The 24,525-nt window shown below is 40.7% G+C and overlaps 1 protein-coding gene across 3 annotated transcripts in view; it reads left to right on the plus strand.

The window, feature by feature from the left end:
* AP3B1 (adaptor related protein complex 3 subunit beta 1) overlaps positions 1 to 24,525 on the plus strand; it is a 468,642-nt gene that overhangs the window by 135,612 nt on the left and 308,505 nt on the right. For all 3 annotated transcript variants that reach the window (XM_040340812.1, XM_040340820.1, XM_040340803.1), the window contains exon 6: positions 10,903 to 10,969. In XM_040340812.1, the coding sequence (XP_040196746.1) occupies positions 10,903 to 10,969 (67 nt within the window). The remainder of the gene's footprint in view (positions 1 to 10,902; positions 10,970 to 24,525) is intronic.

Genomic DNA, 24,525 nt, shown 5'->3' on the forward strand with positions numbered 1-24,525 from the left:
ATTAAGCACTGCAGACCACGTTATCTCTGAGGAAAGGGGTACGCCCCCGAAACGCGTCAGCTTTTACATCTACCGATTGGTTCAAACGATTATTCGTGTTCCACTGACGGTGCTGGACATCTGCTGTACTCACTTTTAAAGCCTGTTTTTAACTCCAATTTTGTGAGTATAACCATTGATTTTATTATTGGAATAAATATTTTTTATCAGTATCACACGAGGTCGGTGCGCCCTCCGCTCTCTTTCTTCTCCATTAAAGAGGAATTCACCCAACACTGCTTGAGGAACATTTCACAAGAGAATTATAGTTGCTTCTGCTTCACAAAGAAACCATGTTTATATATAAACGTGGTATTCTGCTGGGTTGGTCTCTTATCTTCCACTCTTGCGACTTTTACGCTGCCAGCTATTTCCTCCAGGCCGTGATAATCCCTCCCAATTCTCATTGTGGACCGCGAACGGGTTCACAGATGTTCACTCGCTGTTGAGGCCTACTGGGATTCTGGCATTTGAAGTTTTTCGCTCTTCCCACACTATTCCCTTGCAAGAGCACTATCACTTTTTACAACTTCGCCACTGTCTTCTGAGTCTTATTAAGACTCAACTTACCCCTTATACTTTGACCCCCTTTGAGGGCCTCTGTAGAGCCAGACCCCATTCACCAGGCTTAATATCGCTGGTATATTCAGCTGTGATATCCTCAAAGAGACCCCCGCTGAGGCCTTATCACCTCCAATGGGAGAAGGAGTTGGGGAAGCAGCTAGACCCTGAGGACTGGCGGGTGATGACACTAACCTTGTCCAAGTGCTCACGTAATGTGTTGATTTTGGAAAATGCCTATAAAGTATTGTATAGGTGGTACTACACAACGGCGAGGTTGGCTCGCTTTATCCCAAATTATTCCCCGCTCTGTTTTAGGGGGTGCTCCCAAGAGGGCTCCATGGCGCATATTTGGTGGTCCTGCCCCCTGCGTGCAGACTGTGGATTAGTCTACACTCTCTTTCGTAATCTATTTCAGATTAACATTAAAAGGGACCCTTATGTAGCACTCCTTGGTAAGCCTATCGTGGAATTACTGCGTCCTAAAAAGGGCAACTAGCCCAGCATCTCTTTACTGCAGCTCGGTTCACAATTGTGAGAGCTTGGAAGACCCCCACACTTAGCTTTGAGGCAGTCAAAAACCGCCTGAATGATGTAATGGTTAATGAGAAACTAACGGCTGTCCTTTCTGATACGCACGACAAGTTTCTCAGGGTTTGGCAGCCTTGGATCACATACTACCACCCTTCTAGGTTTGACACCGCATTACTGTCAACGTAGGACTCCTCTTGCACGCACCCCGTGGACCTTCTACCCCCTTCTTCTTTCTCTCCCACTTCACCTTCCATTCTTCTTCTCGCTCTGCTCCACTTTTCTCTCTTTCTCCACTCCTTTATAGTCTCCTCCTTGGCTGTTTGTACTTTTTCTAGAGGATGCTAACTTTCAGATTTTTGTTGATGTTGTGAATTCAACACTCATTCTACAGGTTTACAGTCAGCCGGGCGATGCCTGGGTTTTAGACCATTTTGTTCTAAAGACTTTTTCATCTCTCTTTTCAATAGAGTATAGCATAAGATCTTGCTTCCTGTATGCTGATGTGGGCTTTCGCGTCCGGATTTTCTTTATACATTATATGCTATAACACTGTTGTGAACCTGTACTGTCGGTATATATGACAATAAATCTTTTGTAAAAGAGAAACCACGTTTATTTTTACTTTCATACATTTTTTTATTTTTTTCTTCAAACTCAACTCCTTATTGCCTTTTAACCACTCCCCGACCTCCTCATGTACATTTACGTCGGCAGAATGGCACGGACAGGCACAATCACGTACCTGTACGTCCTCTGCTAGACGTGGGTGGGGGGTCCGATCGGGACCCCCCCCCCCGGTACATGCGGAGGTCGGGTCCGCTCGGGGAGCGATCCGGGACGACGGCACGGCTATTTGTTTATAGCCGCTCCGTCGCGATCGTTCCGCGGAGCTGAAGAACGGGGAGAGCCGTGTGTAAACACTGCTTCCCCGTGCTTCATTGTGGCGGCGCATCGATCGGGTGATCCCCTTTATATTGGAGACTCGATCGATGACGTCATTCCTACAGCCACACACCCCTACACTAGTAAACACATACACAGTGATCCCTAAATGTTACAGCGCCCCCTGTGTTTAACTCCCAAACTGCAACTGTCATTTTCACAATAAACAATGCAATTTAAATGCATTTTTTGCTGTGAAAATGACAATGGTCCCAAAAATGTGTCAAAATTGTCCGAAGTGTCCGCCATAATGTTGCAGTCACGAAAAAAATCGCCGACCGCCGCCATTACTAGTAAAAAAAATAAAAATGCAAAAAAACTATCCCCTATTTTGTAAACGCTATAAATTTTGTGCAAACCAACCGATAAACGATTATTGCGATTTTTTTTTTTTTTGGTGCGAAGAATACGTATCGGCCTAAACTGAGGGAAAAAAAAATTTATATATGTTTTTGGGGGACATTTATTACAGCAAAAAGTAAAAAATATTGCATTTTTTTCAAAATTGTCACTCTATTTTTGTTTATAGCGCAAAAAATAAAAACCGCAGAGGTGATCAAATACCACCAAAAGAAAGCTCTATTTGTGGGGAAAAAAGGACGCCAATTTTGTTTGGGAGCCACGTCGCACGACCGCGCAATTGTCTGTTAAAGCGACGCAGTCCCGAACTGTAAAAACCCCTTGGGTCTTTAGCCAGCATATTGGTCCGGGGCTTAAGTGGTTAATGCCTCAGATATTAGTGCATCTGGATTGGCACGTCCTAGGTAAAACCTTGAGAGCTGTATTTGGACACAGTGATGTGGGAACGACCTGTAATGTTGCTTTCGGCACTGAACCTGCATGGGCGGTCACCTTGCCATAGTCAGCGGCAGGGTGCTTATACAGGTCCAGAACCATGGTCCATTCCTATGGAACCAAATCCCTGAAAACGCCCTCCGTAGAAGCCATTCACTGGCGAAACTAGTCAGGGTGCTTGCTACACCATACATTTGAAGGATCCCCAGCTCCACCGAAGCAGGACGAGGCAGCTGTAACTCTGCCTGATATCCTGTCAGCGGTGCGAGGAGGAGACACTGACGCCGATCGCATGAGGATCTGGTGATATTTTCAAATGCCCATTTCTGTTTGAATGAATGTACGTTGAATATATAAGGGGAGCCTGATGTCCTGGGACTTGAGGGTTTTACATATTAAAAGCTGAATTACGCTATGGTGGCTTTTTCTGTTTTTGCTTGTTTTACCTGAGGGTCCTCAAAGCATCTGGTTCCATGATAGAAGCTGTCCGCTGAGATCCATGGTTAATGAAGTGTTATTCACTGAAAGGCGTATTTTATATTTCATTGCGCTGAGTTTGAACCCCGACGGGGCAAGTGATCACAACTGGTGAATTAAGAAGATTTTTGGTGGATGGTGCACGCTGCTATTTTTCTTTCTTTTTCAACACTCCTTCTGGGACATTTCTCATCTGCTTCTCAGCATTGATTTTTGATTTTTGGACTGCTTGGTGGGAGTGATAACACCACCTATAGAGTAGTACAGGATTTATATAGTGCTGACAGTTTGCGCACGTATTTACAATATAAGGCAGACAGTATAGTTACTTTACAATACAATTCTATACCAGAGGGTTAGAAGAACCCTGCTCATAAGAGCTTCCTATTTAATAGGAAGTGTCAAGTGGTGCAAAGGAATACAGGACAGAGTAGGGGATAGCCAGACAGATTGAGGTGCAAAGTTCCAGAGGGTGGGAGAGGCTCTGGAGGTGAGCATTTGAGGAGACAATGGGGGCTAGAGAGCAGGAGGTCTGTGGAGGAGTAGAGAGGATGGTTTTGGTCATCTGTCGAGACAAGATTGGTGATTGGGGCAATTGTGGATGGCATTGTATGTTGTAAGTATTTTTGCATTTTTCACTTGGTTGATCGGAAGCCAGTGAAAGAATAGGCAGAGGGGTGGCAGGCACACAGTGGTTGGTAAGGTGGATGAGTTTGGCAGCAGCATTCTTGCAAGATTGAAGGGGGGTAGGCTGTTTAGAGATAGGCATTTGAGAAGAGAGTTGTAGTGGTTGAGGCAAAAGATAACCAGGAAGTGAATAAGTAGCTTGATGTTTTCATTGGTTAAGGGACATATATTGGAGATGTCGTGGAAGGGGGAAGTCTACAAGATTTGGATAGAAATGGGATTTATTGTTGAAAGGACGAGTCAGTCCATGATTACACTTGGTACCTTAGCATAAGGGTAGGAACTGATTGTTTTGCTCGATTAAAAATTTGGGGGAAAATGGATAAGAAATATTATAGGCTCAGTTTTAGAAAAAAAAAACAATACAGCCATTTACAGTCTATTGCTATGCTTGTTTGCATGGGTGCCCATATGTCATGAGACATATTTACAGAGGGGCCCTAATCTCCATGCGTATGCAGAATCTTGTGGCTAAAAGCCTGAACAGCAGAAGTCGTCTATAAACGATGCCTCGCATATATGCCTTTTCAAGAAAGATGTCTGGGGATCCACTTGACCAATTTAATAATGTCTCAAGAGGGAATGTTTTTCTTCCACAGTGGAAATGCTCACAACGCCTTTACTTTGGAGTCCCTTCTTTTGCAAATTGCAAAGCACGTGAACGTTCTATCCAGATTTCGACTTCTAAACCTTCCAAAAGTTAGATCCTTTCTTTCGAGGAAAGACTTCTCCCACAAAGCACAGCAAATGTTTACCAAAGTCGTCTCCCATTCAAAGGGACACCCTTACTCCGAAGAATGGAGGGTGTCTGTTTGCCTCTCTTTGGGTCACAGATGTTCCAGACCTGTGGGTTCAACCAGTGGTTTTAAGAGTACAACATTGAGCTTAAAGCTCTACCTACTCACTGTGTTCTTCTCTGTCAATCAAAATCTGCCCTAAACCATCGCTTATCACAGGGAGTAGTTGTACCAATACCTCCACAAAACAGGTTCAAGGGCTTGTACTCAAACCTGTTCATGGTTCCAATGCCCAGGTGATCCTGTTCTGGAAATAAAATCCTTCAACAAATACCTACACGTTCCAAAATTGCTCAAGGAATCTACAAGAACAGTTACTGCCTCTCTGAGACCAGGTGACTGCCTAAACCTCCAAGATGCCTATCTGCATATTCCCATTTTTCCTCCTCGTTGATGTTTTCTGCACTTTGCAGCGGCAGACAGATGCTTCAAGTTTTTCGCACTGCCTTTTAGTCTGTTCTCTGCTAAGAGTATTCACAAAGGTCTTGGCACCTCTTCTTACCCTTTTCAGAACTGGGATACCTTTTCATGAAAAGACTCCTCTCCCTCCTAGCTATCTGCAAACATTCACTGGACGGTCCAGATGTACATGGTCTTAAGTGTTGTCAACTTGGGTCCGAGTCCTAGGGACTTTATGAATGCGAGATTTAAAGAGAAACCGATTTTGTGCTAGTATGGTAAGATCTTCCAGTGTCATCCCAACAGCTATAGTCCGTGTCCAACCATCTAGTAGCTGGTCTCCCTCTTCGTCTGGTTCCTTTTGATTTTCACAATTATTATTTTTTTCTCCAGTCATCTCTCTCCTCTCACACTGGGATTGATTTACTAAAACCAGAGAGTGCAAAATCTGGTGCAACTGTTCATAGAAACCAATTAACTTCTAAATTTGGCTTGTTCAATTAAGCTATGACAAAAAAAAAAAAATCTGGAAGCTGCTTGATTTCTTTGCACAGCTGCACCAGATTTAGCTTTCTCTATTTTTAGTAAATCAAATGCAATGTGATCAAAATAGGACAATCATAACTTAATAATTTGGGATTCTAGTGACATGGTTTGATGTCTTCCAAAATCGATCTGTTCATTCTAGGGGCTGTCAATGACATGCATAACATCTTTCTCCAGCACCGAAGCTGAAATTAGTCACTTTCTGTCCTGTTTCCATTGTGTCCAGCTTTCCAGCTGTGTGTGTGGACAATCTGATCTTTGTTTTAAGATGTAATTTCTCTACCTTTTTGAATACTTTTCCAGAAGAAGAAAATTCTGTCTGTGCTTGAGAATTGGGGTCAAAGAATTATAAAAAAAAAAGTTCTCGGAGAGGTCTGGGCCTCATGGTAGCCACTTTCAAGGCTACCTCATTCGCCCAGTTCCATTTGAGGCCTCTCCAACAAAGCATTTTGCTTACTTGGAACAAGCGTGTGTCTTTTATCCTGCCAAACAAGGAATTCTCTAACTTGGTGGATCGCCAGCCCAGCCTTGCTAATGGAAATCCTTCCTTCCCTACCACTGGAAAGTGATAACAGATGTCAGTCTTTTAAGGTTGGGGGAGGAGTGGTTTCAGTCTCTCCCGGTACATACATACAAAAAAGAATTAAGCGCGCAACTCCAAACATTTAAATGTGCAATCACAAGGGAGTGAAATAATGTTATATCAAAACCATAAAGTGATGAAAAAATTGATGTGTTGATACACCCTGTACCAGGTGAACAAAAAATATATAAATAAACCCAAAATGAATAAAAAAAGAGGTAATTGAGTGATCAAAGTCCCCAAAAATATATATCAAAGAAAATCCTGACCACCAGATACTTCCAAGCAATAGAATAGTTCATTAATCGCTGCAGACTTTAACCCAACATCTTGAAGAAACTTAAATCTTTATATTCAGCTGAAGAAATATAAATACTGACTCTTACCCAATCGTTGGACCCCGATTTTAAGGAGGTCAGATGAGCTTGTGCATCAGCCTGCTGGCCCCAGGTGTATAATCAACTATCTTGGGTAGGAGTGCTATCTTGCAAGAAGGAAGAGAAAAGACTTCAGCTGTCTTTCCAGGCCGTATGACACAAGAAGAATGGTAGTCAGATTTCAGTTTTCAGCTTGGAAGGTGCAGGATAATAAATTCTGAACACGTAGACTCAGTGGAAATGGAGGGGAAAAAATAGATCCTCATAGTGTAGTATATCCAAAGAATTTATAAAAAAAAAAACACTTTAAAAACTTCACAGCAGGCACCAATCCACTTTTAAAATTCTCACAGCAAGTCACTTAATCATAAAAAATATGTAAAAACTCAGGACAGAAAAAGAAAAAAACAGCATGAAAAAAAATTATATTGTAAATAAAATATACAGCCAAGGAACGAACCAAAGAGCTGGAGTATATGAGTGTGATGGCGTTTTAAGAATAGCTCCACCCGACATGTTTCTCCATAACTGGCTTCAACTGGGAACAGAGTCTGGCTTCCCACATCACACTTAAATACTTCCTGGACGGGCGTGACACCGGAAGTGGGATTTTTCAGTCCCACCCCCGGGGTCACCAAAGTAAGACAACTTCAGATTACAGAAAAAAAGTAAAAAATACCATGTTCTTTACCAATACAGATAGATATAGATATAGATATATATATTACACAGCAAAGACAGAAAAGTTTCAATAGATACATTTTAAATAAAATATATGTATATGAGAAAACATAAAATTATTAATTGATTAATAATCTAGCTTGTCTCTGCTTAGATAAGGACAGCAAAAAAATAATTATCGGCCGGTATTATTACAATTTAGCGAAAATAAATATAAATTTTATTACATTTTTTTTACAAAAGATTTTTTTTTTTTTTTATTATATTTAAACATTTTTTATTTTTTTTTATTTTAAATTGTAATTTTTTTTTTAAAAAAATTCAGAAGGCGAAGGTCGGACATATCAACTGTTATCTATATAACAGTTGACGTCCCACTCCACGTTTAAACCGAAGGCTCGATAACATTGGAGGTCATATATCCATCGAGTTTCACGTTGAGATATGTCTCACCAAGTCATCTCCCCTCCAGTGTGGAGTATATTTCTCAATGGCCAATACTTTCAGTAAAGAGGGATCCTTGTTATGGTGAAAAAGAAAATGTTTTGAAACGCTATGTTCAGTAAAACCTTTGGAGATATTTCCTATGTGTTCCCCAATTCTAATATTCAGTGCTCTTTTGGTTCTACCAATATATTGTAGCCCACAAGGGCAAATAAGAAGATAAATTACTACTTTAGTTTCGCAAGTAATAAACTCCTTAATTTTGTAGGTCCTAGCTGTCACATATGAACTAAAAGTAGAAGATCTCATGGTTTCAGAATTATTACACACTTTACATTGCCTACATGGAAAGAAGCCTTTCTAAGTTACCAAACATACTCATTTTGGGGGGTATGTCAATAGCACTGAGTGCCAATCTATCCTTCAAAGTGGAAGTTCTCCTATAGATGACATTGGGTCTGGTGGGTAAATGTGCCCCCAGTATCTCATCTCCTTTGAGAATTTTCCAGTGCTTTTTCATAATTTTGTTAACCCACCAATGTTGTGATAAAAAAGTCGTAACAAATGCCCACTCAAAACCATTATTATTTGTATTCCTGGCTTTGGGTTTTAAAAGTGTTTCCCTTTCCATGTTAGTAATTTTGGTGAGATCACTCTCCAGTGTGTCGGCTTTATATCCTTTATCTAGGAAGCGATTTTTGAGGATATCAGCTTGTTCTTTAAAGTCTTCTATTCTGGAACAGTTTTTTCTTATTTTCTGGAACTGTCCTTTAGGAATTGCTTCCAACCATCTAGGATGGTGACAACTTCCTACTGGTATATAACCATTCCTGTCAGTGGTTTTAAAGAAGGTTTTGGTAACCGGCCACCCTTCCTCTTTTGAAATAACCAAATCTAGGAAATTCACAGAGACAATATTTGCTTCATAGGTAAATCTAATTCCCCATTGGTTATTATTAACCGCGTTCATAAACGTTTGCAAGGACTCGGTGTTCCCTTTCCAGAGGAAGAAGGCGTCATCAATATATCTTCTCCAAAAAAGTAATTGGGGACCTCAGACACCTGATAATCCCCAGGTCTCAGTTCAACGTAATATATGCTTTATCTCCAATGCAAATTCTACCTTGTCTGCTCCAGGAGATAGTGATTCTAATTGCATAAATCTGGTTAGAAGCACATACATTCTTGTACTTCTAGGACATGACCCCTGGTCTTCTCAACAGACCAGATCTGCTCTCTCAGGACCCTTTATTTAATCCTGCTTCTTAGGCTTCAGCAGCTTAGAAATAATTTGATGGATTAACATTTAGAACACAAGTGTTGTATAAATACTTTGCCCATATCCTTTAGTTTATGATTAAAATTAGAGGAACTTTGACTTACCAGTGCATTCCATTCATTGGAGTACAAGACACAGACCTTGCTCACTACCATTCCTTGTATACTTTGCATTTCTTGATACAAAACTGAGGACTCGGAGTGGGATAGGGTTATAGGGGAGGAGGCGCCCCTTAGCCAGGTCCTCAAAAGCTTGCTGGTGTCCAGTCATCTGACAGTACAAGCCTGTAACCCAGGGTCTATAAATACTTTGCCTGTACACCAAGAGAGGGAATTTACAGGTTTGTCAAAATTCCACTTATTTTTTTTATAGACAAAATTGTAAATTTGTATGTACTGTAGAGATTTAATCAGCTTTTCCATCATAATTTTTTATTTATTTTTTTACAGCAGAGCTCTTAAATTAGGTTATGCCTATCCCGTTTACGCAAAAAAGTACTTTCTTTAGGCTTTGAATCCCGAACCAGGCTGCATCTCTTTAAACTCGTGATTTTATTTTTTTCTGAAGTGTAGTCATTCCAGTAATGTTATATTTATACTTTTAAATCTATGTGGTAAAATGTGTTTTTTAGCTGTAAATACCATGGCTTAATGTTGTAAATCAATTTCGATTTCCTGTATTGACGACCCATGCAGGGGCAGCCTGTGGCTACCATGTGGAGAAACTCATGTGGGTTAGAACAATGCAGTCACAGGTACTCCTTCATCACTTATTCACAGCAGTGTGATGTTTAGAGACTGGAGTGGGTGGTACTGAGTGGGTGAAGCTTTCCAGATTTTTATTAAACACTCTATAGCCAGGCAGCTTGGCAGGAGCTATGTCTAAACAGAGTTTAAACAGTAAAAGGTGAGGATTTAACATGTGGGAAGTATTCAGAAAAACTCTAGTCCTGCTTTGTTACATGGCATTGTTTGTTTGGCAACAGTTCTGCAATAAATTTAATAGCTTGGCTGTGAAGCAGCTCATAGGTTTGGCGGTCCACCAGATAATATAGAGACCTTATAGAAACAAATGAAATGCGTCTAGTGTAGGTGCCTGCTTTCTAGAATATTATGTAACATTAGGCAAAAGATGCCACAAAAAGAGATAATACCTTGGCTGTGCATAATGCTATGCCCTCTGCCCTCGGGCCATGAAACGGCTCAGTGGTTTCCAACTACAGAAAATGTTTTGAAAAAACAATTCCTTTTAGACATTTTTGTGCTTGTATATTGAAAAGGCATGTCCTATTAAAGTGTTTGATAAAAAAAACATGTTTACTACATCTCCACAATACATGCATATGCAAAAAACTGTTGATCCAGTGACCTCTACCGGGAAGTGTTGTCACCCTTCTGTCGGATCTTCCCTTCTGGACTGTAAAATGCTTTCCTCTATTTCCCTCTTCATAACATAAGGGGGAGAGATTCTGTAATCCAGTAGGGGGAGAACTCGAGCAGGGTTGATAACACTGGGATTTAAGTGCAGTAGAGGCACTGTGTTGTCAGCTGAGACTGACTTACTTTTTTTGTTTGTTAACAAACTATTTTTATTGGGTACAAAAAGGCGGTACAAAGAGTTGTCATATGTCAAGAGAAACTGACTTTTAATGCCTCCCTTGCTATGTCTTAGATTACCTGTAAGTGCACCCCCTATCCTGAGACTACAATACTTGTAGACTATTTGTTCTACATCTGATTCCCCAGCTTTTTTTTTTTCTAGACTTGATCCAGATCAGAAGGACCTGCTTATTGAGGTTATTGAGAAGCTTCTTAAAGATAAAAGCACAGTAAGTTGATGTATCACTTTTACCTTTTTGTAATGCAAGTGTATTAAACATGCTTTAGAATTGGTATTTTATTTGCCAGCATGGATTTTTTTTTACAATGTGTCCCCTAGTAAATCTAGTGTGGCATTTTTCAGAGTTGTCTTCTATAATTCAACAGTCCAAATCTGACATGCTTTTTTCTGACTATATGCACTTATTTTGAAGTTGGGTTTATAACCTGTATTAATCATATATTCAAAGGTTACCACTGCATGACAACTGCCTTTTATATAAGTGAACTTAAAGCGTGAATCAAGTACGCAATCTTCTGTTAAAGGATCACTAAACAAAAATTATTTTTGGGCTAAATAGCTTGCTTTACCTTTATAGCAGTCTTGATTTCATGTCCTCATTGTCTGTTTTTGCTTTGAAGCAGCTGTAATCCTTTGCTGAAATCCTCACTTCCTGGTTCTCTGGCTCCATAGTAAATTTCTCATGGGAGCTTCTCACTGTGGTCTAAGCTGTGTGTCTAAAACTCCTCAGAACCATTCAGATTCATTTTAAAAACAAAACACTGCCCTGGATTTGTTTGTTTTTGTTCTGTGTGTCTCTTTACTTAACATAAACATGAAATCAGTTTAAAAGCGAAAGTGAAACTACAGGCACATTATATGATTGAATTTAATCTATTTTTCATCATTTTTAAAAGGAATCCGTTAACTTTTATGTCTCTATACCCTGTAAACAGTCATTTCAGCAAAACATTTTTTTCCTTTAGTGACCCTTTAAGCTCATAAAAGCCATCTCAAAGTGCTTACGTTATGTTTACACAAACTTCTAATGGGCACCTGGGACTGTTACCTCTTTGGCCAAGTTACAACAAACACAATGTCGCTCCTAAGTGGCCATTGTGTGTCTATTAATTAGAAATCACTATTTCTTTATCGTACACCACGGGACCCAGACTAAGTCTTTACATAATGGGTTATATGCTCAACAGAGATGATTGGACACTGGCACAACCAATCAGAGTCAGTTCCTCTCCATATAGCCCATCCTATCCGGGAAGTACCTCAGTTTTTTCAGCAGTGTCTAAGGTATAGGACGCGTGGAGAAGTGCTAAGGAAAGCTCTGCTAAAACAGACCCTTTGGGGATAAGTAGCTATGCCTTTTTTGGATCCATCCAAGAGGCTATGAAGCTATGCCAACAGTGGAATGGATCCAGGCCTCCTGCAAAGAGGCGTCGCCTGTAATGTCTCTTTTCGAAGGACTGGGGCTCTGAGCTCCAGCACTTTTTGTATTGAGACTTAAAGTCCAGGTCAGAGTCTTTTACAAGGCCCAGGGGGAAGTCTCCTTTGAATTGGAAACTCGTATCCCTGAAGGTTTGGCACACAAAGCCCGCAAAGAGGGGTGAAGATTGGTACTGTCTGAAAAATATTTCAGCAGAAAAACCTGCAGCGGGTAAGAGAAAAAGGAGCCTAAGGATTTTCCGAAGGACCTTTTTCAAAATTTTGAGGGGTGTCTTCTCAAAATGGGCCACTAGAGGGGGTAAAGAGCGGAGTTTTGTCTCACCTCATTCAGACAGTGTCAGATCCTTTGGACAAGCACACTTCCTCCGCTGCAGAGCTCTGCTAAAGACATGGCACCGCTGCTCCTCTCCTCAGATGCCGGATAAGAAGCCCCCAGGAGGGGGAGGGGAGCAGGAGGAGGCGTGCACACAGTTTTTTAAGAAAGTGGAACTTTTGTTAAGGCAAAAGATCCATCCTGGAGGCCAGCAGCAGCAGAGATCCCACGGGACAGCAGCTTTGGGGGCACGCTAACTCCCGGTGGCTGGTAGGGCACTACCATATGAGAGACACCCACTCTATGCATTAGTCTTTGTGTTTGAAGTTGCATACCTAAATTGTTAAACTCGGCACAGCAGTAGATGCATTTTGGTACCTCGGCATCTTGCTCAGTAATATGTCTTCCACTAAAAAGGGATCAGGGACTAGGAGCAAGAAAACAGCGCCGCCTGAAACAGGAGGCTCTGGCCGCAACCTGCTCGGTACCTTCCTCCTCTGTAACCATTGATTTACCAGTTCAGGAAAAGCCGTCGCCACGTTCAGGAGTTACTCCAGTGGCACCTGGGCCTGCATATGTCACTGAAGACACTTTTTTTGCAGCCAATGGAAAACTAGAAGGTCAGATCGCTAAGTTAATCGCTCAGTCCTCCAAGACGGACAGAAAGCAGATCTCTTTTAGTGATTATTGATCCTCTTTCAGACAGATCTGAAGAGGACAAGGATGAGATTTCACCTGCAGAGGAGTCTGATGGATCACGCTTTTCAGAGGAACCCTTCTCTGCATCTCCGATGCTAAAGTCGCAGGTACAATATTACGCTGAAGTCGTACGTACTACATCCAGGTTACCTCCTTCGGAGTTAACTGAATCACCTGTCTCCTCCCTGGGCTCGTTAAAGACCCTGCAGAGTACAAACTCTTTTCCTATACATCCATTGCTGAAAAAGCTAATGTTTGCAGACTGGTTACACCCAGACAAACATTTCTCTCCTCCGAAGAAGTTTAATATTCTTTATCCCATGGAGGAAGAGTTTACAAAGAAATTTTGTCTGCCTGCTGTAGATGCAGCTATATCTTCTGTAAATAAGAACCTGACTTGTCCAGTGGATGATGTACAGGTATTCAAGGATCCTTCAGAGAAAATGCTGGAATCCTTGTTTAAATCTTCCTTCCTGCTTGCAGTATCAGTTGCCCAACCTGCGGTTGCAGCAGTAGGTATGTGTCAGGTCATCAAAGACCAGATAAAGAGGGACTGAAGGAATTGACTCCAGAGCAGTCCAAGGCTTGGGAAGATTTGCCTAAAGCTTTATGCTTTGCAATAGATGCTCTGAGAGATTCTATCCTGCAAGCATCTCGTCTTACACTCCAGCTTGTGCATATGCGCAGAATCCTTTGGCTAAAGCATTGGTCTGCAGAGGCACCCTGTAAAAAGCTTCTGGCGAGTTTCCCCTTTCATGGAGAATGCCTTTTTGGGGAGGATTTGGAAAAGTATATCCAAAAGGTAGTGCCTACTCACAGGGCATAGTAAATACATATCTCAGAATATTCAAGGAAGTAAATGCGTGGGGAACTAAGTTTAAACTTCAAGATGGTTCAGATTAATAGGAATGGACTAAAAATAACTGAAATACAATGTAGAAATCCGTATATGATTTTACATTTTGACTGTAGATAAAATTGTGGGTGCATTAACACCACCTACTGCAGTACAATGCAACATGATGGTGTGAACAGGGCAAATGGGAGGCAAGGTATTTTTACCATGTCCTGTGGTGGGGCTGCACTGGAATAGCCACCCAAACACAGTCCTACCACACCTGGTCTGAATGGGCCCTTAAATCTTGTATTGAATGCTTTACCTATGAAAAAATCACACAGACCCTGGTTAGATTTTCATAAAAATACAATTATTTATTTATTACTTGTATATCTAGGATTTGATTTTATTGCTATTGCCTATTCATGTAACAATTTTGTTTTTGTAATAATTTTGGGTTGCGTTTGAAGGCCCATCTCTATTACTTGTGTTACCAATAGACTGATCACCTCTAATTTGTTGCAGCATAATAGACACACCATTTTGTTTTACACTTTTTCTGTTTTCATATATGGTCATTCCATATTGGATACTGATTTGTAGGAATGAGCTCCGGCGTGTTCGCACAGTCCAGGTTCAGAGCCTGCCAGGAAGTCGGCACTGTGCTGCGCTAATCACAGGCAGTGAGACATTTCCCGATCTCTGCAGCTGAGCATCTGGACAATGTCTCCCTGCCTGTGATTAGCGCAGCGCTGTGCCGACTTCCTGGCGGGCTCTGCATGCGGACTGTGCGAACACGCCGGAGCTCATCAATACGGATTTGTAAAGTAAATTTATTTTGCAGGCCGTATGTCTCCTGTTTACTGGAGAGAATTTTGTTTTGCACTTCAGGTTTTTGTTAAAGACCATCCCAGTCTTCTTATACACATTCTCACCAGAATTGTGTTATGCATTCTCTGAATGTGTGACAAATTTAGATTACACATTCTTCTACATGAGAATTGGTCACTAATGTATGTCTCACTGTCACATTGTAAACATGTGACCACAATAAAGTTGCTTCATCGCAAAATGATGCCATATTTTACTCTGCATTGTTTTTTTTTTTTTTTTTTACGTATTTCTAAGGGTAATCCTGGAAAAATATTTCTTAGTCACGAAATATATAAGTCTGTAAAAGCTTTGAAATAATAACACCTATACAAGTTTTCATGAATAAATATTGAAAAGCTTTTGGAGAAGAAAGTTAAAGGAAGGTAAAATGCTCTAAGGCATGTTTTCTAAACTTGCCAATTGATCCTTTGCAGTATTTGAGGACGGTTTGTGTTCTTACATTTTGCAATTTTTATTGTGGGTTTTGTATTAATTTAATAACAGTTCATGGCACGTTTCCCTTCATTAAACAATTTTAAAATGTAGTTCAAATGTAATTCAGTGAAGCCGTAGCACCATCAGAGGTTACACTGACATCCTGCTGACTCATGCTGGAGTGAACAATATTGTGTATATGTGAATGTTTGGCTTTTGCATGAGTCCAATAGAACCCCACATCCACCCCCTTCCCAAAAAAAAACTTTAAACCTTCCAATTTACATTTAATATATCTGTGCACTTGTTTTGAATAAAAATGTCTAATATAATTTATCTGGTGATCCTGCCATTCCTAAGGCTTCGCCCTTCCTCTTAGGAACAATATGCATTCTCAGAGAGCTGCTGCGGTGTTGCCACCACAGTGTGCATGCTCCCATTTAGCCTTGTAAGTAAGCAATGTAGTACTTTACACAGCTAACTTCCTAGGTCATGTGATGGATGTTTCTGCTATCGCTGCAGCACATCCTGGGTGGGACGGAGCTAAACCATGGGCGCATTACAAAGGTATGTACCATCACCCTTGCTAATACATGCAGTCCGTTCCAAGCCATTCAGAGTGCAGTCATGTGCTCTGCCCCATGGCGGATCAGATGCTTGAGTGCCAGCACACTCTGTTTCAGATGGCCTGGGAGGAAGGGCATGTAGTGGCTATAGTGACGTCACTAGCTATGACACACCTGTGCTGCAGTGATAATGAAAACCCGTGAGAGCTAATTTAAAAACCATCTTTTTTTTTTTTTTTTTTTTTTTTTTTTTACTTTTCTGAATTAAAAAAGAGCTCCATTTCTCTTGCTCCCTCCCCCCACCCCCCCAAAATATTAAGTCATCAGCTACAAATACGGGACGCTTACCTGTCACTGTATCCATCGCTGTTCTCCCCCCAAGCCAATTCTTCAATTGGCTTTGAACGCAGGTGTCGGCATCTTCCCTAAGGGAAGCTGGCTTCACAGCCGGCTTCCAGCTGCACATGCGCGTTACACTTTGGTCCTGCAGTCTTCTGGGACCTATGATGTTACCCAACAGGCTGCCACGATGATCTGACCTAAAGTGGGGAAGTATGTACCTCCCCCCCCCCCCCAACACACACACACAAAAAAAATGGTGCCAAATGTTGAGGTGGAGGAAGAGCGGAACTTTTTTTGGGTGAAGTTTTGCTTTAACTATTTGTATACACATATGTGGTTGAGGCTGCCTTTCAATGAAGGAGTGGGTGGGTCACTGTCAAGAGCTTGTTCACTGCAGCTTCTCAGAAGACTTGAGCTAATAACGGACTCGGTTTTCAGAAGTTCCAAAGTAAAAGTTTAGACTTAATGTAAACGTTAGGTTTATTGCAGTAAATTAATAGGCTTTATTCCTCAGTCATCGCTTGGCTAACAAAATGGCAGCTTCCACTGTGAATCAGTATCGGCAAACTTTAAGCATCTAGTTCGTCATCATTTATCTACCCAGCCAAGAACAGGTAAACTGCTGTTTTCATAAATTATTGATTTAGGGCAGCAAGAGCCTCCACTGTTATGGAAAAAAATAACGGTTTGTGCAGATGTTTTATTGTGATAGATCTATTATACTGCTATTAGAAGATTAATGACCGATGACTCATCTTCCATATCTAGAGAAAATTGAAATAAGAAGGGGAATATCATTTGGGCTTTATGATTAGGACAGGTAGGAGGGTCATTAATTTAAGGAGAAGGGTATCTTTTCAGTACAGGAGAGGCCGCAGCATGCTATCAATCACCCCATGATGCACTTCTTGTGATGACCCAGCACTCTGCCATTCACCCCCCCTCCCACATTAATTAGAATTCATGACAAAATAGATGCAAGGAAACGTTTTGTACCCCTCATATTTTTGCACAGAATTTATTGTTATTTGAGGATCCATTTGCTTAGTGTGATTTTTTTCATTACCGGCTTGTCAACCACCATAGATAATCTAGAGGAAATATGAACTCCTTAGATTGAGTGTCACTTTTGTTGATGGCTCATGTAGTTTACCTTGCCTATCTGTTAATGGCTCAAGTTCATAGCAACCGCACAGAAGCACGTGGCAACTGCCACAAGACAAATGAACCATGTTTATTGCTTTAATATAAAAAATACATAAATGGAAGGCTGCATTTGCATCTGATCAGCTTATTGCTAGTTTAGCGGATGTGATTTATTCATCCTCCTTTCCAGAGCCAAATGCTACTATTGACATGGCAGGATGGAAATTAACGGGCTAACTTTTAGAAAGCAATATGTTTTGCTCTTAAGTTACCCGCGAATCATTTTGTTTTAATTCAGAGCAGTTTTATGCAATACTGAGCATTTAATATACTGAATGATCATGTGCTTCTTCACACATTGGTTTTAGCAGAGCAGGGCAAGCTTGCAGAACAGATTGCTGGATAACTATAGTCATTATTAGCCATGTTTACAAATTGAACCCTTAAAGGATCAAGCATAGTCAATATGTATCAAATCAGTGCAAATATATTTTATGTTTTGAAGATTAAATCGTCATGTTATGCTACACATTTATGTGCTTTTGCATCCCTAGCAAGATTGGGCACCTATGCTGTTTCACACTAATCTTAATATTCATGGGGTCATTGGAGGATAAGCTATCCTTGAATGCAGATCATGCCCTGCTGCTATATTTTAATGATGCTCCTCTTCCTTGAGAACCACCCTGCAGACCTTTGATCGCTTTGGACACTACTCGGGTATTCAGGTAAACTGACCCAAATCTACACTTTTCCCATTGGGTAAATGTTCACAGGTGTTAGCAAATCCAACCCATTTGCAGTGGGTACAACAGTTTAAATACTTAAATTCGAATCAAATGCTTTTTTGAGCTTTATATTACTCAAATTATTTCCCAGCGCAAATCCATCTCTGAAGCCTAATCTTCTCTTGCCCTATTTGTAGTAGGTAGAATAAGTCTTATCAAAATGATTTACCTACCTAAATCTACCTGTGTTCTCAGACATGTCCCCCGCTCCATAAATGTTTCAAAGGATCGATACAATACACTCCACTTTTGTATGGGTGGGTAGGCCTTCTAGAATAGCACTTAATAGTACTTTACAACTCCCTACAGCTGGGGCAGGCCTAACCTGGCCTAATATGCAATATTACAATTTTGGCATCCCTTATGGCTCCTTTTAGTTGGTGGCTTACCCTTCCTTCTGGAAATCCAGCTTTAGATTTAGACATTACCGTAGTCTGTTCCCCATACATTTTTTAAGCACCACCCCTTATAGAATCCACCCACTCCGACCCCTGTATTCCACTTGCTTCCACCCATAGTGTCAGGAGTATACAACTCGGCATCACAGATATGGCCCAGCATTACACATAGGTGTGTGTATATGATCCAGCATTACAAGGAGGTGTGTATATGACCAAGCATTACAGGTAGGTGTGTATAGACCTCTCCCCCCTTCGCAGGGCTCGCGCCACTGGCGGCACCCCCCTCCTTCCCATAGCACGGTGCTGACAAGCACCCCTCACCCCCATGGGTGGTCTGGCACTTACCGGGCAGTGGTGGCGGAGGTGTCCGCTCCTCCAGGCTTTCTCCGCTTGCCAAAGCGCAGCTAGGCATTAATAGGATCCCTCCTACTTTCTCTCCAATAAAGGCTCCCTCTGTGTGTATGGCATAATTTGCCTAGGCCAGAAAAATGTGTATATATGATCTACTTTCCCATCTATTTACTAATGCTAGCAGCATAAGCATTAAAAATTAGACTAGTTGAGAGAGTGAAGTTCCGCTATTTTTAAATTGCATTTTAATTAATAATGCTAAATAAATTCTTAGTTTTTATTCTTGCTAGTGGTATTGGTAGAATTCATTGTTAAATTATTTTAACATTTAAACCATTAACATCATAAAAAAAGAGAAAGGGGGGGGGGGGGGCTGACTGTAATGTATACCTAAAAGCTGAAAAACACACGAGCTTGAATTTTTAAAACAAATTCACTTATTTTGTGTCATTATGAATTTTGGAAGAAGAGCTGTGTGCCGGTTATTACATTCTTCTGACCAAAACATTACTGTTTAAAAGGCCCCCGATTATTAAATGTTTGGCATAACCTGTATATATCTATATTTTATTTTCATTTGATATTTACAGCTTTATTTGCTGTTATTTTTATGTTCATTTGTAATGGTTTGGACTAAGTAGAGCAGCATATGCCGGGAAGAATAGATTCATTTGATTGAGAAATACTAATGTGAAATAGATTTTTGTTTGTGCAAATTGCATCACTAGGAAAGAGCTGAGCACTTTATTATTTCCAAAATGAATAGAAAAAAAAAAGGGTTAGACGTCAGAATCTAAATTCGCTGGATGAGAGCAGAATTGTTTCTTTCACTTAATGACAAGAAGGGAATTTACATTCTAATCTAGAAGCAGGCGCTCGACGATAGAAATAGCTTTTTGTCCACTTGACTTTGTATTTTCTACTTGTGTTTCCCTAATATTATGTGTGCATCTGCAATTACTCATATGGACCAACATTCATATGCTACAATATATTGCCAACTGAACTATTTGGTGTGTGTGGGGATACATTATACGTGCAGCTGGATATGTGCGTGTAAGTAACTTACATCTGCTGTTATTAGGCTCTCCTGTCCCGCAGGTAATGGAGCTTTAGACAGGCATGACCGCTCTGTGCATGCGCCCCCTACCATCTTTATTTTCAGCAAATAGTACATGTTGGTCATCTGTTTATGTGCATGTTTTAGGAATCGGCATTGTTCATCTTGGCGTTGATCAACTATGTTCCAGCATTTCCCGGTTTGTAGCCTTTCCCCCTGGCAGAGGTTTCACAAGGTCATTCGTATTTGAAGATATCCCCACAAACAGCCAAATGGTCACTATAAAAGTTTGGACAATAGTCCCATTTGGAGTCTGCTTTACTGTCTCATTACTGCGGACTATAAATGGGCCTCAATGGCAACTTTAGGATCAGAACTTTTTGTAAACACAGTATTGAATTAGTGCAAGTCTAGATTGTGATTCCCTTTCTATAAATTCATTTTTTTAATTATTATTCATCAACTAGATCACATACATCCTGAGAAGCAGGTCGTTTTACATGAGACATTTTTCACAAATGTCTCAGATACTGTAGCTTTGGATGCTCATTCTGTTGGCCGTAAAGCTAAAACAATTACAGCTTACTGACATTTAGAGAAGTCTGAGATGGACTTCTCTCTCCCTTCTTTTTTTTTTTTTTAGGTGTAGAACAAATACAGCAGGTAGCATAGAAAAGGAAGAGGTGGAACAGAAAGAGTTTAGGTCAGGGGGCATTGGCTCCCTTTTGATTAGGGGAATGAGTGAGGGGAAAGCAAGTTAGGACTTGCGTGTCAGGGAATTGCCTGTGCATAAGTTCTCAAAACCTGACCGCTTGTGGCAGTATTTGCTGGGTAGTAGTAAAATGGCAAAGTAGTGACACATAAATAAATCTAAAAGTGATCTTGCGCTAAAGATATAAAAACAAATACATGCAAACTGCAAATAATGCAAATATGTGGTAAAGTGCTATCTATGAAATGCCAAAAGGCTCATAAATAAAATATGATGAGCATACTTATGCTGATCCACAAACAGATAATGATACAATATCCAAGGGTGATCACAAATATATATATATAAGGTGTCACTGTGCAAATCAGAAAAAAATGCAAATAGGTGCTAGACGTGCAAAAGTACACCAATGCACACAATATACAAATGGTTCAATAATGCAATATGCAAAAAAATGTGAGTGAGAGTAAAGTTAGTAAACGTCCCATATAATAAATAGGGGGACAGATTCTCCAATATCTCCAAATTCTTGACGAGTGTTTCTTTAACCACTTGCCGCCCGCCAATGACATATTGACGTCGGCAAAGTGGTTGTAGAATCATATGACGTCCTCAGGATTCTGAGCCGCTGCGCGCCCCCGGGGGCGCCAATCGCGGCGATCGTTGTTGCAGGGTGTCGGTCTGACACCCCGCAACACCGATCAAGGTAAAGAGTCTCTCTCGGAGACTCTTTACCACGTGATCAGCCGTGTCCAATCACGGCTGATCACGATGTAAATGGGAAAAGCCGGTAATCGGCTTTTCCTCACTCGCGTCTGTCAGACGCGAGGAGAGTAGAGCCGATCGGCTGCTCCTGTGACGGGGGGGGGGTTTGTGCTGATCGATTATCAGCACAGCCCACCAGGGATGCTTACTGGACCACCAGGGATAGCCATATAGACCACCAGGGATAAAAAAAAAAAGATGCCACCCTAGACCACCAGGGATGAGGAGGACACAAAAATGGATGCCAATCCGTGCCGCAATGGATGCCAATCAGTGCCCACAATGGTTATCACTGATTGGCAGGCATTGTTTGGCACTGATTGGCATCCATTAGTAAAACGCATACAATAGTGCCCATCCATGCCGCCTATCAGTGCCCATCCGTGCCGCCTATCAGTACCCATCAGTGCCGCCCATCAGTGCTGCATATTAGTGCCCATCAATGCCACCACATCAGTGCCACCTCATCGGTGCCCATCAGTGCAGTACCATCGGTGCCCATCAGTGAAGGAGAAAACGTACTTATTTACAATGTTTTATAACGAAAAACAAAACAAAACATTTTTTCCTAAATTTTCGGTCATTTTTTTTATTTTTTTTTGCAGAAAATAAATATCCCAGAGGTGATCAAATACCACCAAAAGAAAGCTCTATTTGTGGGTACAAACTGATAAAAAATTTAGTTTGGGTACAGTGTAGCATGACCGCGCAATTGTCATTCAAAGTGCAACAGCGCTAAAAGCTAAAAATTGGTCTGGGCGGGAAGGTGTATAAGTGCCCTGTATGGAAGTGGTTAATTGTAGTATTGAACCATGGTGTCTCTCCTTCACCAGTCTCTCAGAACTCTCAACTTAGAGATATATTAAACAGGCACATCAATTATTTCTCTTCCGCTCATCTCTGTTTATTAACAGGATTATTATATTGGTATCACTACTTCTCTCCTTTGTCCCCTGCGGTGTCACCGTCCTTGGTGCCTGCAGTACCCATAATGATCCAGCAGGTGGCAGTGTCCGTCACTGTGTGCATTGGTGAACTTTTGCACGTCTAGCACTTTTTTGCATTTTTGCATCTTTTGCACTTTTTGTAATGTTTTGCGCTTTTTTCTGATTATTTGCACAGTGACACCATATATATATATATATATATATATATATATATATATATATATATATATATATATATAATATATTATAATATAATTTTTTTTTGATCACCCTTGGATATTGTATCATTATCTGTTTGTGGATCAGCATATGTATGCTCATCATATTTTATTTATGAGCCTTTTGGCATTTCTTAGATAGCACTTTACCACATATTTGCATTATTTGCAGTTTGCATGTATTTGTTTTTATATCTTAATATTTATATCTGTAAGGCAGGTGGAAAGTGCCTGTGGGGGATGTCAAGTTTCCATATTTCACCCTATTTATAGGTGCGAAGCACAGCAAATGCCTGCTTCCTTGCATTTCAAAAATGGGAATCGGAAAGGCCAGGGGGCAAATCCAGAGTCCCTAAAATGGCCAGGAGATAAGTATGTTGAGAGATTATGCTTTACATATGCTTTTCGGCAAGCGACTAGGTCAAGCAGGTAAGTGAATGGGATCACGGGTCCATTGGGACAGAATGTTTGCTCCACAGCAAGTCTTTGTAGAATGTTTTGATTTGGCCTCTTACAGGTGTACCCATGCTTTACTAGGTACGTGCCTATTCCAGTCATTATATATTTACTTGGTATATATACTTGTGCCAGTGCTGCAAGCCATTTACTAAGCTCTCTTTTGCATTGCACAGTGCACTCACCCTTACTTGTCAAAACTGAGGGCTGCATGGGAATGTGTTTTAATTATGATTTTCAGAAGAGAAACCCTTACAAATGGCACTGTACTCATTTGTAGTCCATTAAGTTGTCTGGGAACCATGGAAGCTTCAACACTGCAGTAGTAGAGGTTTGGATGTAGTGCAATACCATTTATAGTCTTAAACAAGATTGTAGTGCAGCAAATTGTATAACGTGAAATTCAAATTGACATCCGAAACTACCCAAATCCCAAATGACCCTGATCAATAGTGTAGTAGGGTGCGTGTGGTTGACAAGACCGGACAAACAGATTTGCAGAACTTTTGGCATGCTTTGTAGTTCACATGTTGTGTATTTACTGCGTATTCAGCTGTCTGGGTGGAGTTGAGCTTTAACCCCAGTGAAGTGAATGTCCTCGCGTACCCAGATGTTCTGAATAGAATTAAACATCTTCATCAATCTTCTGGGCTCACTAGGACGATCTGCTTTTTAAATGTAATGCTTATTAAAAAGTGTTCTTTGATTGTTTACTACTAGGTGAAGATTGATTCTAGCATTTCAATAACCTCCCACGCTCTTATCAACATGGACATTGCATAATGTTGTCTTTTAATTAAACTCCTGGCATGTTTAGATACCTTTTTCCTGTGACAGATAGGTATAATGTTCCTGCATATGCATATCCACCTCTGTCTTTTGCCATTCCCCCTCCCCTTTGTCCCCCTATGCTGCGAGTGAATGGAAAAGCAAATTATCCGAAGACGTCTGATGTATTTTACTTAGTTCTTCCAAATAATCAAATCCATGCTTTGTGGAATGAGTTGTCTTCATGCTGCTAGCAGCAGGCTCCTGTATGTGGACAGGGCTGGAGTCAATAAATGCAACTTCACGTTTATACTGATTGGTAATTCATAAAATCCTCAAAGGACTTCCAGCTTGCTTAGCATAATAGCGAGTAGATATTCTGCACCGTTTTCTTTTGATTGTAATGTTGGGTGCATATTAATATACCAAATGTTGGCCAAATACTACAGAAAAGAAGAAAAAAATTATTAGAGCAAATGTCATTTGTTTTCTTGAAAGCACTTTCATCAGATTGTGTTTTCATTCAATTATTATTTAAAGTCATTTGGGAAATTGCTGGTACTTACAGGTAATCCTGTGTGTTTTGAGTGAATGGAACCTTTATTCCCAGGGAGGTTTGTTTTACAGGTTTTATTTGTGGTACATGTCG

Source organism: Rana temporaria, chromosome 1 (assembly GCF_905171775.1).
Source record: "Rana temporaria chromosome 1, aRanTem1.1, whole genome shotgun sequence".
NCBI classification, from domain to species: Eukaryota; Metazoa; Chordata; class Amphibia; order Anura; family Ranidae; genus Rana; species Rana temporaria.